Below are 15,753 nucleotides of genomic sequence, written 5' to 3'. Positions count from 1 at the left end.
TCTTACTCCCAAGTGTCTGTGTATGTGCGAGAGAGGGAATGAATAATTAGGGAACAGTTCCATGAAATCACTTACCGAAAAATTAGCTGCCCGTTAAACGGGAAGCGGTGAGGAGCAATCACGTAAATTCTACCTATACCCAACTGTAGCGGGGGGGGCACTGCCCGCCGCGAGCCTGATTTCCAGTTACATCGCCGTCCCCATCTCCCTACCCCGGGAGGAGCGGGACGCGTGGGTGTGGAGCGCAGTGGTTTAGTCCACACCCCGCAGCCTCCCTTCCCCAGGCAGCCTCGGGAGCCGCGCTCATTCTCCTCCCTCCTTGCCAGCCGGTGTGTCCGCGGCGGCAGGAGGCGGCGCGAAGGGAGAGGAGGAGAGCGGAGCGGAGCGGAGCGCCAAGGCCGGGCTGCCGCGGCCGCCCGGGAGAGCCGCGGCGGCGGGAGGCCCCCGGGGCACCCCCTGCCGCTCGCACCCCCGCCGCCGCTCCCGCCCGCAGCGGCACCGCGCCGGAGTTACTGCCCTGGAGCAGTTTCCGCTCGGGTTTTCCGTGAGGAGGGAGGTGCAGGGGATAGATAGGGCTTTATTTTGAGGGGATGCCGATTCCCCTCGTGTAGCACATCGCCTAGACGTTCCTATTATGGAAGTTAAGTGAGAAACTCCGCAGCTTGAACTGATTTGGGAGAGAAAGGGGCAGGGGGAGGGCGAGAGGAAGGCAAAATAGCCAAACCAAGCCAATGATTTTCCTGCAAAGTGCCGGGAAGTTTGTGGAGCACTTTCTAGGAATCAGGTCCTTTCTCACAGTCTCTCCTTGTCTTCCGAAGAAAGAGCTTGCTTTTGGATTGCCGGGGATCCTAAAGAGTCTTAGACACACTTGAATAATTTCTCTGCTTGGGCTGGATTGGTGGAAATTTAGGAAGGAGCGTGTGTGCAAAGCAGAAGCCTTCGGAGCTCGCTCGCTGCTCTAATCTGTATGGATCTAAAAGTGTCACATTCAAGACCTTTCCATCTGCAGCTTTTGATTTCAAGATTTCCCTTTCCACTTTAAGTAGCTGCTAGGAAACTGAAAACTTTTGGACCTACCTCTTACTGGCTTTGGATACTTTTTTTTTTTTTTTTTGGATCTCTGTGGAATTGGTCTCGCAAGCGATCGGAATTGCTTTTAATATGTCAAAATGGGTCTGCTGACGCCACTCCTGCTCTTTGGATTTGCATTCTTTCAAGTCTATGGTAAGTTCGCTTATTTTAGATATGCCATTTCTGTGCAGAATTCCCCTTCATCTGAATCTGATTTGGGACAGCACATGGACGGCATTATAAGCTTTAACATTACACAGCCTTAAGTTTGTTCCTGGTACAAAAATGGTATTTCTGGAAGGGGGAAGAGGGAGAATATATGTTTCCAATAAGCAGTCCTTCCCGTCTGCTAACTTAATGCAAAAGGAGTTTATGAATGGAAGAATGTCAGCTTGAGGTAGCCAGGAAAGAGTAAAACTACGGTGCTAAATTCAGGGGGGGGAAGCGGGAAGGAGAAAGGCAAGGCAAACAGCTGTTGTAGCTGGTATTACTTTGCCCTCCTCTATTGTTAAACTTTCCACCGGGAGCTGCAGCTGATGAAATAAATAGGTTAGCTCTGCCTCGGCTCCAGGTGAGGCGAATTGGCGAATTTCCAGAGTCCCTAAAGGGCTGCTTTGGCGCTGGCGGAGGCTGGAACAGGCAGGGTGCGTGTGTGTGCGGGGGCAGCACAGCACCCACTGCCCCGTGTCACCTCCACCCACCCCCCCCCGCGGGGCCGGGCAGGTAGGGAGCTGCCGGGTCCCCTCCACCGTGGGGCTCGGCTCGAGGGTGGGGCGGGAGGGTCTTCCCATTATCTTCCTCCGGAGGGAGCGTTGTCATGAAGCTTAGCAACGTTTGGGGGGAAAGGGTGGATTTATCCCCCCTCTCCCCTTTTCCCCCACCTCTTTGGGTCTGGTCTACAGCACTTGCGGTTTTCAGGTAATGGACGGGGACCGATACATCAGCATCTCGGGGAAGTACGCTTTAGTAGGGCGGAAACTTCAGTGCAAGGGTAAATGGTCTTTCAGAAAAAGTAGGGGCTGGCGCTGTGCTGCAGCATAGACGTTGGATGCATTACAGGAGTTCAGGCACACGGCTAAGAAGCGAGCGTCTGTAACAGCATACAGCTCTACGTGAGTGTGCTGGGACCAAACGCTTGGCAGTCCTCCTAGGATTGAGTGTTTGCATCTCTAAACAGTCTCTTAGGCTGTGGGTGAGTCTAATGCCTGGGACCCTGGCTGGTTTTGCCTGTCCGTTAGAGCAAACTTGGTTCCAGGAGGCTACTGCTTACAGCGTTGACTGTGTCGGTCTGAAAGCAAGGGCTCAGGTTTATTGTTTGCAGTCGCAGGCTGCTTTGGATATTTCTCCCCGCTCCTGTCGTCTTCCCCCACTCCATGGCAAGAAAGGAGGCAAAACAGAGGAGAAAAAGGAGGCATTCAAGTACAGTTTTACGTTGGTTGCACAATATGCTATGTAGTTTAAGTTCAGCACGCTGACAAGAATATTTCTGCATAATGTATGTGCATTCTAAACAGTAAGAAGTTCTAACTGTGAAAGGGTTTAATGAAACATTTACGTCTATCAGCATGGTCGTAGTTTTTTGGCGGATTTTGGTTTGTTTGCTTTATTTTTCCTACTGTAACATAGTTTGATCCTTAAGACCACCAGTATTGGAGATATCTTTGTATACAAACTGAAAACATCAGGCTGTAGAAATGTAATTATTAGTAAGTGTTTAAAATTGTATGTAGCTAGAAGGAATACAATTAAAGTGCTCAGTGGAAGTGACAGAGTGAATCAGAGGAGCTTGGTGTTACAGAATGTAATTAATGTACCAGGCTGTTTGGAGATATATGAAACAAATGCAATTAACCAGCTTGCTGGAACGACAGGAGCAAGACGTAATTTATTCTGGTTTTGTCATGGGGAACACAAGTACAACCTTTGTTCTGGTTTAGCCTTATAGGATGAGGGCGGGGGGTGCAGGTGAAGCTCATAGCTAATTTAGAGCTGGACCATTGGGGGGGAAAAAAAACCAAACCAAAAACGGCCAAGGAACTGCCACTGCCCAGAATAGATGTGATCCTCCTCTTTTGTGGGAAGATATTTCAGAGATGGTCAAGTTTGCCTACATTAACTCTCTTAAATAAATAAAGAGCCTCGTGGATAGCACATCATGACAGAGTGGAGATAAGCTGTTATTGTTGAAATGACTAACAAGTAGCCTTGGAGAAATACTGGTGTGCAAGCCTGGCACGCAGTACTTTTGTCTTTTTAAGAGCATAGTAATTACAATTACACCTTAGGGTGACATATATCACCAGTTGCTTTGAAAAGATATACATCAACATTAGCACTATATGTAATGCTTTAATTTAAGAAAAAAAGGCAAAACTCAACAGACCACTTGTTTAACAGGTCCTTGGTTTGTTTTCTATGTTTGAAAGTTACCTCTTAGTGCATTTCTATTTTTGAGGTTTCTTTTGTTGTTGTTGGGTTTGGTTGTTTGTGTTTTTTTTTTTTTTTCCTCTTGGCATCTGGTCCAGACAGAGATGCTGTAGCATTTGAGGCATGTCAGCCATCCTTTTCCCTGTGACATGAGTTTTCTTTAGTGGTTCAGAAGTGGTATTACACAGTTCTTGGTAGTGTATATCAAAATGATAATTTTCTCTTCTAAAGTTATTTTCTCTGTTCATGCTTTTATGACACCTGAAAATTGCAAAGCTCAATGAAAATAGCAGAAAGCATACATATATATTTATATTTTTAATTATTGTGATGTTCCTGTAGTCCTGCCCATATTCTTGCAATCTGTTCAGGGAATAACTGTAATTTTCTGTTTATTTAGCTATCTATCTTGGTTACCGTTCTTGAAAACAAATCAACCAAACAAAAATCAAACACACGCAAAACAACAATCAAACAAACAAACAAAAAAAACCACAAAAAAACCCACTCCACTAGGCAGAGTCTGTACCATAAAATAGAACACTAGCTACTGGAGTTAAAACAACTACTTACATGGTTGTTTAATAACATTCAATTGATTTTACTTGCATTGTTATGTGATTTTGTTATCTTTCTTCCAATCATTAGTAAAGCTTGAAAGAACTAATATTAACAGAAAAGTTCACAAAACACAGGTGTGTGGATGCTACCACAGACCACTAATTTTAGCGGGCCAAACTCTGCCCTGGGAGGAATGTGCTTTCAGTGAAAATGACAACCTTTTATGTCAGGGCTGGCTTTTAGCCATTGTCCCTTGAAAACTGCAAGTGATGTGCTCTTGAATGTGTGATGGTGTTAAAGATATGTGAGAATAATTCTGTAAAAGCAGCTTCTTATCTCCATATTAGTATATTTGAAAAGCACTTATAAATGAAGAATATGCGTGTGAAATAGTGGGGTGGCTCAAGCATCCTCTCTTTTCCCTTTGCCTTTATTTTTAAAAAATTCATTTTATTTGTTCACACCAGCGAGCTACACATCTGTGGCCTTGTGCAGGTCTCGGTTGCCTATCAGAGAACTCAGCTTACATATAAGGCTAAAGTATATTCTTCCAGTGAGTATTTGAGCTGACAGGGTCTTGATCTCTCATGTGAGTTTTGCTGTTGATGGATAACCTTTGCTTCTGTAGAATGTGTGCATTTTAATGCATTAAGAGAAAAATTCTGAAGTGGAGAGTTTGCGTTTTTGATTCCTTTAGCTTGTTCTTCCGTAGGACCTGATTCTGCAGAGCATTTAAGAGTGTGCCTCCATCACTTATCCAGAATCTCACTGAAGTTAGTAAGAATTTAAACATGTGTTCCAAGTTAATCATATGCTTTAAAACTTTGCTGAATAGGGATGATTTTATGCCCAGGGCAAACCATTTTGCTGAATTAGTCTTAATGTTTTGCTTTCTTTACTTCCTGTCTGGTAAGTCGTTATTGCAACAGTGTCTATTTGTATGCAAAAGACAGGCAATGAGAAAATCCTGTTGTTGCACTTCCAGAGATGGATATGTTTGAAAAGTAATGTGATAATACAAATAATTTGTTTTGTTCCTTTCAAATTTGGTACGCTGCAAAACGTCTGTTATGCCACAATTCTTTCGGAAAAGGTAGAATAGGGATTTTTAAAGTTTTGTGTGAGTTGCACTTACTACAATAACCCTTCCCTTAGGAACTTTCTGGAATGATGAGATTGATGTAGCTTAAGGAAAAATAAATTTTAGCACTGTAGTCTAAAGATCTGTAACCTTAAAAGCAGACAAAAGGATTTAAGTAGATTTTTTAGAGATGCATAAAAAGCATCAAAGAGATATGCCAAAAAAATTCAGTGAGAGGAAATGGAAGCTTTGGCTAGTCTGTCCAGTCAACTCTGTTTCCAGGAGTTGCTTTTCTGTAGCAAGGCCATGTAGGATCATAGCACTAAATTCAAGGCATGCTCTGTCCACTCCTGAGACATTTAGTGGGAATTTCTAGAGTATGCAATGGCTTTTTAGCTGTTTGCTACCCTTTAATTGCTATTCAAATATTGATCTCGGCTACATAGATTGCTAACAGGTTCTGTACATTCTGTTTCAGCCACCTAAGAGGAACACTGCTGTCAGGTTTTATCTGTTATCTCAGCTGGCATGGCAGAGGTTGCTCTTCCTGTGGCTGCCATCTGGCTCGCCACCTCTCATACCAACCTTGTGGAGGGTGCTTAGTATGAATGCTGTTTCTTGCCAAGAGGCTGGGTTGCTGGTGCTCTTTTCTACATTTCTATAGAAGTATATTTATTTTGTGTGCAGAAGAAAGTGTTTACTCTTGCCAAATAAATAAATGTGATTTTTTGGTTTTGACTGAACAGACATTTTTTTACATATAACTGCTGATTTTTTATAGAACATTTAGTGTTATCTAAGCTTTCTTGCTCTTGCATTTTTATGGTACGCATGCCTTGTCTATTCCAAAAAAAAATCCTTTAAATTTTGGTACATAGAAGAATACAGAATCTGATCTTGAATCACTACTTCAGAGAAAGTGTTGAAAATACCTTTTATACAGGACTAGTCTTGTGGACTGTTGGTTGTGAGATCTTTGAATGCAAAATAATTGCACGGAAATAAAGAATTGTGGATGTAGGTTTTAGTCTTACCATCTTTACTCTCACACCTGCCTTCTACTGTGCAATGCAAACTGTAGACCCTCTGCCCTTGAAGTTACGTGTTCAGAAAGCAGATTGAGTTGTCAGTGTTGTCCTCACCTCGAACCCTTTTCCTAACAAAATAATTGTTAATCACCTGTGGTTAGCACTTGTTATTGTGGATAATTAAGCAAGGAGCCGTTAATTTAAGACCTGATTCTGCACCAGTGAAATCCTAGCAATTTTGCTACTGAGTCTTTTGTGTTGACCTTGAAAGACCTTGAAAGCTGGTGATAATACTTTGACTTACTGCAAGTAAAGGCTTGCATCTTATTTCATGTAATGTGACCTTGATCCAAGATGAAGTTGGATTGTTGCTACATCCTTCTGTGGGGATAGCTTCCAAATACTAGAAGGTACAAATGCATGTTGCTGCTTGAGTCCTGCTTACTCCTTGCTTGTTCCTGTAGTGCTCTCTTCACTAGTACAGAGTATCCTTTTGTAATCAGAAAGGTGCTTCTTGTGCTGGGTTGTGGATGTAATGATATGCATTCTTAATATTTTTTTTCAAGCCAGAAGTTCATGAAGAAAGAAATGGCTTTTTAATTCCATCTCTACAGCTTATCTTGGCTTTGCTGCCATGGAAGAGATCCAAGATGTGCTCTTAATTGTATTAAAATAATAACCTTCATCAATAAATACATGAACAACAATAGACAAACTAACCAGTAGTACCCATGTAATAACCTGCTGATACCTATATTGAGCTGCTGTGCTCTAGTGGCCAAGCCTAATTGAGATTCATCTTTGTATTACGGACAAACGTGATGTGGAGACGTTAATTTAAACAATGTTCTGGCAGAAGCAGCTCGTGCACATGTGTTGAACTTGCAGTCTTTACGACTATTCCCCAGCTTTTGCTAAGCAAATTGTAAACTCACTAAATAGTGGTTATTATCTGCAGATCTCTGCGAGTTAATGCATCAGTTGAACTGGATTTTGAGCTAACTTTCTGGTTTTGTTCCAGATATATTTGCAAACATCCTTCCCTGTGTTTATTTTATCTTCGAGCTTAGTTGTACTACAAAACAATGTCAGTAAAACCCACGCAGCTTTGCTCTGCTTAATGATAAAGTTACTTGTTTGTTGTGATATTTCTACCAGGAAACAATGTATCTTTGGCTTGCTGATAACTGAAGGTCAGCAATCTTCCAATGATTCCAGTGTGTATCTTGGAACCATTTGAGATTGCATGCATCCAGGTTCTATTGCAAACTCTTAATGTTCTTTGTCTGTCCTAGTTGTGGGGGTACTCATTAAGCTCTACCTACCTGTGTGGGTGATGACTGGAAGGACAAAAAGCACTTTCAAATTCATTTGCTATCATTTTCGGGTGCTTGTTGCATAAGACACCATTCCAAGCTTGATTTGGAGAAACTTAATGACATGTGATGTTTATTTGCGGAATTGCTCTTCTTGTCAGTGAGTCTTCTTGTACTCCTTCAGTTCCAGCAGAATTCTTCAGTCTGACTACAGTGAAAGACAGTGGCCTGCCATTCTACTATTTTATGCTTTATTCTAACTAACTTTTATTTTATCTTATAGCTTTTTCTCCGATTATTTGGGGGAATAGTTTATTTGGCCTGATATATGGAAATGAACTGGTAGGAAGAGGAGGATGCAAGGAGTTGAAATATGATCTAACTCATCAGAGTTTGCCTAGATGATAATGCCATAATGTCCGTGGCTGCATATGGTTTTAGTTTGGATTTATACATTGCCTATACAACTTCAGTGTAGTGTGCCAAGGCAAGAAGAGTCTGTAATACGCTTGTCATAAATGCAGATTGGACAAATGCATAAAGAATAAATGGCCAGCAGCAACTTGTAAAACACAGTAAACTTTGTAGTTCACTTCTATTAATCACTTGCCATTGGTTGTAAGAGAAACTGAGTGGAAAAAAAATTAACCTTTTAAACCCAAAATGTCAGGTAACTAACATCAGTCAACTTGCTTCTCATTCATAGTGAATGGAAGAACTTTTCATGCCGGGGTACCAGAGGTACTTTTCTACTGCAATGAAAATGTCAAGAAGTAGTCATAAGAAGTATTTTAATGATGCATGAGCCCTGTAATCATGGTTTCTCAAGCTGTAATTCTGTGCAGTTTTCAAAGTCCCTATGTCCTGTAGCCCAGATGACTTCATCCTGGCAAAAGGAGTGGTCAATTTTAACGTTTATCTTGTATCCTAAAGAGAACTCTGTAACTAAGAGATGGGCTATAATTTCTTTTGTATCAGTATTATGAAAAATACAAATGGCATAGCAATGCTGTTGGACTAGAAGCTAGTTTGAAAAGGTATGTTTTCTTCACCTGGATTTCCTTTCCCTAGTCAACTTGATCTTCTTTTTGGGATTGTCACTCCATAGCAGAGGCTGCAGAAAAAGAGTCTGTGGACACATCCTTATTCTGACTTTCCAGAGATGGGATACTGTGCTCAATGCATTGTCACCTTCAAGACCTGGAGATGCTTATTGGTCCTGCATGTACGTGTACACTCACACTGCCCTGCTCTGATAGTTTTCTGGTAAGAGATGTCACACAGTAAGCTGGGAGAATGAGTGGGATAGTAGCCTGATTCCAGGTCCGTGGCTTGATGGATTACCAGACTACCCCATTTTGAAAAAGAGAATGAGGGAAGAAAGAGCTGAGCCGAGGAGCTGGGCTGCAGAGCCTGTGACTGGGTCAGACATCATAGGGAGTGAAAAGGGGAGCAAAACACTGCTGTTATGCTTAACATGACAGTGCTGATGCCTAATAATTTGAGGGTGGGTTTATATACAAAATGTTTAGGCTTTTATCGCTGCTGTGTCACTTATCCATGAAGTGAATAAACCTCTCTGTTAAATTGTTGGAGTCAGATTTGTTTGGAGTGGCTGCAAGAAAACACTGAACTGTGATTTGATGCAGTGAACTAAGGTCTTTGCTGGCTTTAACTTGATGCATTGCAGAAGTGCTGTGATAGAGTGGCTGGATTTTTTGTGTATATGTTTTTATGATATGTAAGAGAAACTAAAGAGCTAACTAAAATAGTTGGTCTTTGTCAAGGCAACAGCATTAAACAAAGGACTTTCAGTGGAAAAAAGTAACAGAAATAGTGCAGGCTGCATTTTACCCTTGGTCAATTTCATCTGTTCTGTTACCAAACTGGATTTTAAAATACGATGCTTTGATTTTTAAGATAGTCAATGTGATGTACCTGTTCAGATGTATGCCTCAATTATAAAATTCTGAGTTTTTTCTTCTGCATATATTTTATTCATCCTCTTAAACTGTGCAATGTGATGTTTACCTAATGAGACCAGACAGCTTTTTCTGTAAGATCAAGTCTCATGGGGTAAAATCCCAGCATTTGGAATAGGGAGGTCCTATGATAAAATTGTCTTTTAGTACTGTTATCTTTAAGCCTCTAAGAATAGTTGCCTGTGTGTACATCTAGACTCTTTTTTAAAAAACAAGTTTTTATCTATGTGGAGATACAATTATATCTCTACACACTTATAATGAAAGAAAATAATATTAGAAACTGTAAGGAATAGAATTTATGTCCCTGAAGGCAAAACTGTAAACAGTAATAGGAACCATTAGAACACTGAATTAAAAGAAAATGAAATGTGCGACAAGTAGACAAACAGATATTTAATTAAATATGAATCTGTGTAAAACAGAACTGTTTATTATTATTTACTGAATCCTTTTTGACAACTGCTCAGTTTAGGATAAAATGCAAAAGAACATATGTCTGGCTTTGTATGACCCCAAATTTCTCTGTTCTCCCTTTCAGCAGACAACATGCCTTTTTTCCCTAAGTGGTTTTTGGTTGCTAGGAGAAGTGCAGTAGTTCTGCCCTGCTCTTACCCAGCAGTAAAACCGGAGAGTGTATTGAGGTAAAGACGGGGGCAAAGCACAGTATAGGCCATGAATCACAAGTTGTCTCTAATATGTCCACTTTGTTCCCAGTTTTTCTTTGAAAACTTTTGTTTTTACTAATGGCATTTCTTTTCAGCTGATCTCTCAAAGCCATTCAGAGAGTGGAAAAAAATTGTGCTGTTAAGAGCCCACTTAGAGGAAAGAAAAAAGGAGGGGGAGACTTTGAGACTTATTCATGGGGCCACAGTGGTAGCAATGCACAACTCAATGAATAGCTTCAGTCAGCTGCTGCTAAAACTGAATGATTGATACCTTCTGGTTTTTGCTAAGACTAGAAGGTCCATAGAAAGTCTTCATAGTGGTCCTGCCAGTTTTAAAGCAAGATATTGAAGTTGTTTACAAACTACTGTCGAACTTCAGCATATACAGTGATCCTGAAGCATGTCTGGAGAGTTCAAATAGTAATGTTATACGCATTTGTTAAAATTAGAGAGAATTGTTAATAATTGTCCTACTCTTGCTCTAGTTTGTGAAACGTTTTTTTTCACGAAGTCATGCATTTTGAATTAGTTGTGTACTCTGGCAAGAATCACTTTACTGTCGTCTCCTATGATGATCTGAAAGTGTGTGCAACCAGATGTTGCTGGCAACTTTTAAACCTTTGTAGTTGAAAATGTTTTGGTTTTGGTTTTATGTAGCTAGATATTAGAACAGGTATAAGTGATTAGTCAATATTGTCTATATTAATAGACTATTGAAATCACTAAAGTTATGGCAGATTTCACTTGAAACTGAGTGAGGATGAGTGTATAGACAATATATTCTTTCCTGAAGTGTTTAATGAAACCTAGCCTTAAAAGCAGTCTTAAAAGGATAATTCTATCTCTCAAGAAAGATTGCTGAAGAGGTCCTGTGTCCGAGTTCCATTGATGAGGAAATAGAACATGTGACTGCAAAGAACTGCAATTTGTGCTGTAGAAACAGATGACTGCCTGTGAACGGAGCAGGCCTCTGCATCATTCCTTAACAGGAATAAGTGGTGAATGGCTAAGGGTCTCATTACCAATTTAGAATATCTTGTTGACTCAATTTAGCAACATGCAGATAATAGAGAAATTCAATGACGATATAATTGGAAAAATAGTGCAGTAACTTTTACTGATTTTTTTTATTCCCAAACAAAGTAGGTTTCACCCATGTTTCTGAGGGCATTGGGTGACCTGGCAGTACTGGATTCAGTCCCAGTGTAATTTAATGGAATTTGTGTCAGTTTAGGTCAGGGCTGAATTTGTCCCTGGGGAAAGATGAAGATGGAAGAGTTGTAAGTTAAATTACAGGGAACTGGCTCTATCTTGCAGTCTGCTGATGGGGGTGGGAATGAGTGTGTGGTTCTTTTGTGTTTGGTGTTTTGTGTTTTTTTTTTTCTTTTTCTTCCTGATCCACATGGACTTTAAGAGTAATTTAAATACCTTCTACTGTATGACCAAGCTTTCACTTTCTTCCATGAAAGCTGCAAATGCTGAGACCAAGGATTTTTGCCTCATAAATTACAGCAGATGTTGCCTCAGTCATTCTTCAGTGTCAGCCCAAAAGTGCTGTTGTCCTTCTTCCTGCTGAGAACTGCGTGGGAAAAGACACATTTTTGTCACTGCATGTGGATGTTGGTTAGCAAAAATCAGATTAACTGTTAATATAAAGGATGTGCCCAGTACCATTCAGGAACTCCGTGGCAGAAGGGAGAATGAGATCTTGTCTCTAAGAACACAGTTGACGGTGGGAGAGGTGTGCTAGTGTTAATGGTGAAGGAAGAAGGAGTAACTTGAACTGATGTTGCTGCTGCATCTCTTTACTTGCATTTAAAGCAAAGCAACTTTTGAGGTCCAAGAGGACAAGAATGGTAGAGTCACAGACCATGAATATGTTCTTTAGTAACAATTTTCTTTCCTGTTACTTGAAAGTCCTGCTGTACTGCATTATGGAAGAGAAAAGAGGTAGAGTGTGATTCAGCACTGCTGAATTTGGGACAGGGGCTAGAAGGGAGCAGACACTGGTACAGTGAAACATTGATGTGTGCCTCTCCTCCCTGATCTTTTCCCTCTGTCCTCAGCTATATGTTTTTCTGGGAGTCTAAATATGCTAAGGAAGGAGTCAGGAAAGAAGTTGTAGCTCTGGACCTGTCTGAAACTGGAGGAAACGTAATTGTTGCATGGTGACATTCAAGTTGACTTTCCTGTTACTTCATTTCCATCTTCATTCAACTTAACGTGCTGAATGAAGCATCTTTTCTGCAGAGAAGTCACCTGTCTCTCAGAGCCCAATTCATTTGCAGAATAAACTACTTTTGGATTAAGTAGTAAACACCTGTTTAAGTAAGGACCAGCTATAGCAACAGCGTTGAAGTGGCGAAGTAAGGAATGAAGGCAAGTTTACGTACGCTTTTCCTGTCATATGATATGAAACAAATCTATGGCCATTTCTTATTCTTTCTGTCTTTCTCTCCAGTTAAATCTGTTTCCTAGATTTTTGCTATAAGGAAAGTTGTGTGTAGCTGCTAGAAAAGTTTCAAACACGAAATCTCTTCACCGTCAGTGCTTTGCGTTTGTAGTTCTGAAACATTTTCCTCTACATAGGCCAGGAAATGAGACGCCTTAGCTTACTACACAGAAATCACTGGAGTTGAAACTTCTAGATTTATTCTAGCCATGGAGAAAAATATGCTCTTATGTTTACAGATTTTCATTCCCCATGCTGCTACTTCTGTCCACATTTCTTTCATGTAGCTCGCCTCCTTACATTTCATAACTGAATACTTTCTTCTATCTTGTTTTCTTGTTGATCGTTTTAGTGTCTTTTCCAGCTTTTTTCTGTTCACCTTATTCTTCTCTGCTTGGTTTAGATTGCTGTTTTGTAACCATGTTGCTTGAATATGAAGAATGAAAGGACTGAAATAACAGGAAAAGTTGGGGGGAAAGGCAGTGTTGGCGATGGAGGAATAGTTATAAGAAACTTTGTTTTTGGCAGGATTACTTGGTGAATTCTGTATGCATAGATAAAGTTTTGTGGAGGCAGAATCTTCTGCCAGCCCTAAAAAGTGCTTTGACTAAATTAAAGAAGTTAACAGGTATAAGCCAAATTTCATGTGAAGTTTGAAAGTCGTGCATTCCTGAATGCTTAAACATGTCTCAAGTCTACCTTTTAGTTTTGAAGCACATGGAGAATCCTTGCCTTCGGTTTAGAGACAATTAGAGATAACTATGTTTGTAAGTGATTTGTTATGTTTCCTATTCTTACAAACAGTTGAACTTTATCCAGTTATAAAATATCCATGCATAGATGGGCAATAAACTTTCAATGTCGAAGCTGATGTCTTTTTTTCAATGTTATAAACAGACAATTAAAATTAAAAGGCAAAAGATACTACATAGATGTAAACCAAATAGTAATGGCATTCAAGGAAATTATTGTGCTGATATTATTGTTGAAATCCTTGATATTATTTGAAGACTTTATTTCTGGTTTGTGTATATAATCTAAACATGAAAGATGTATACAAGATTACACATGTGAAAACTTAAGGGTGTGGGTTTTTTTTCTTTTTATTTCACAGCTGATGCTAGTTGTATTGAAAAACAAATGATATTTTTTGTAGTCAATGTGACTTGTTTATGAAATCCTGACTCAACAGATCCTGGGAGTTTTGTCATTGGCATCAGTGGAGCCACAGTTTTGTCTTTGGAGTGTTTGGCAATGCAGGAGGCTAATGCAGAGACGGAAGTTTTGTTATTTTTTTCAGTTGTTTTTTCTTGGGATTTTTTTAATAATTGCAGAAAGCTCAAGAGGTTGACTTAAAACTAAACATAGAGCTGTAATCTGGAGGTTAACATGTAAGAAGCTTCACCTGTTCTCTGTTAGACATCTTGCGGGAAGCCAAGATGATGCACAAAACGTCCAGTAGTAGGCAGTGTGGTCAGCAGCTTGAGAAAGAAGTCTGTAACACTACGAAAACTACATTATTTCATCTTCAAACAAAGGCTGGCTGTTGACTTATGGAGAACACCTTCAGCTGTATCTGCCCTGAGGACTACAACTTTCACTGTTAGGGAAGTTACAAATCTGTTTTAAAACCAATTTGCAATAAATTTGCAAAGTAGAAAGGTAGATACATAATTTGGAAACAAATTTCTTCCATTCCTCTTAGTATTTTTGACCAGATGTCTTACTAGGTCACTTGGTATTTCCAGAACAATGATGAGAATGAAATAAATTCTGGCACTGTATGGGTGAATAATGATACAGAAGTTATTGGTTGTTTGAAGGGGATGGAGAATAACTGTATGCAAGGCTTGGTCTCTTTTGCTATCTGCAGTAGTACTTTTGGCATCTTTTGAGATGGTTTCAGCATGTACTTTAAGGGCCCAAATCTATATTTTACCATACATGCTATCATCAAAATCTAGGGCAGACTTTAAAGGTTACGTCATGTTAACCCTGTGGTATTCCTGTTAATGTAGTATGCAGGTATTTTTGTTCTATGGGAAATCACCAAGAAAGTCTCCTGGGCTTGTCTTCTAATTGGAGTGAAGGAATAATTTCGGGCTGCCTGATATATTTTGCTATCATGCCTAGGTAAGCATATAGAGGGAAAAGGGTGGAGCATGAAGGAACAGAGTTGGAGCCATGGCTCAGCATGTTTCTTGTGTATTACTTGCACTGTGAAACTTTTGCTGCTGCAGAAACTGCAAATGGGGAATATTTTAACAACAACTAGAATAAAGAACAGTGTTTTTCCTGGATGCCCAGAATGCCCTTATGCCAATTCAGGATTCGAGGTGTTGGGGGAAAGAATTATAATATCATTTTTAGAGGAAGATTGATTCCTGAGAGTTTGAAACTTTTGAAAACGGACATCCATGCAGTCACAGATGCAATATATCTTCTCCACACACCCCCCTCCCCCCCCTCAGTTCTTTTGGAAATTAATTTCTTAGTGCTCCAGACTTTTGTTTAACACTTTGAACAGACAGGCAGCATTCTTGTATCTAACAAGTGTGATATATTAAGCTGGAGAGAGAAAGTGTGGAGAAGGTTAGTTTTAATATCGACTCAGCTGGAGGCATGCTGCCTAATGAATCACTAATACAACATCCTGCAGTGTTGTGAGTGCTAGTGGTCTCCTGTCCAAATAATATTCTTGTCCACCTTCCTTCACTTATGAGCCTCACAGGGTCATAATTCTTACATTTACTTCAGAAAGAAGATAGTTTGCGAGGTGGACTAGTTGAGATGGAGCATTTTGAACAACTTCTTTGTAAGTGAGACTTCAGTGGAGCAACCAAAACATATAAAAGAATGGTGCTGTGCAGGAACAAAAATGTTCGGCCTGTACACTCAGTACCTGGAAATGAAAAAGATACTTTAATATTCTATGCTGAATGTTCGGAAGGCTTTTCAGATCATAGTTTGGTTGTGTATATTAAAGCTTTTTTATAACTTGGTATGAATTGGTTGCATATGCATGTGATATAAATAAAACCTAACTGGATGTTGCAAGCCAAAGATATAAATCAGGCAACGATTCTATTGCATATATTCTTGGTACAACTGTCTTGGAGAGCTATAAATAGATACTACTTTTGCTTGTATTTATTTTTGCTTTAAAT

The 15,753-nt window shown here is 40.0% G+C and overlaps 1 protein-coding gene across 1 annotated transcript in view; it reads left to right on the top strand.

The window, feature by feature from the left end:
• The first annotated feature begins 1,169 nt into the window (after window positions 1–1,169).
• The window catches only part of ROBO2 (roundabout guidance receptor 2), a 442,630-nt gene continuing 428,046 nt past the window's right edge, over window positions 1,170–15,753 (top strand). Inside the window, exon 1 of the mRNA XM_086631322.1 lies at window positions 1,170–1,224. Within this exon, the coding sequence (XP_086487448.1) occupies window positions 1,170–1,224 (55 nt within the window). The remainder of the gene's footprint in view (window positions 1,225–15,753) is intronic.

Source organism: Tauraco erythrolophus, chromosome 1 (assembly GCF_009769465.1).
Source record: "Tauraco erythrolophus isolate bTauEry1 chromosome 1, bTauEry1.pri, whole genome shotgun sequence".
NCBI lineage: Eukaryota > Metazoa > Chordata > Aves > Musophagiformes > Musophagidae > Tauraco > Tauraco erythrolophus.
This window is presented reverse-complemented; position numbering and strand designations above follow the sequence as displayed.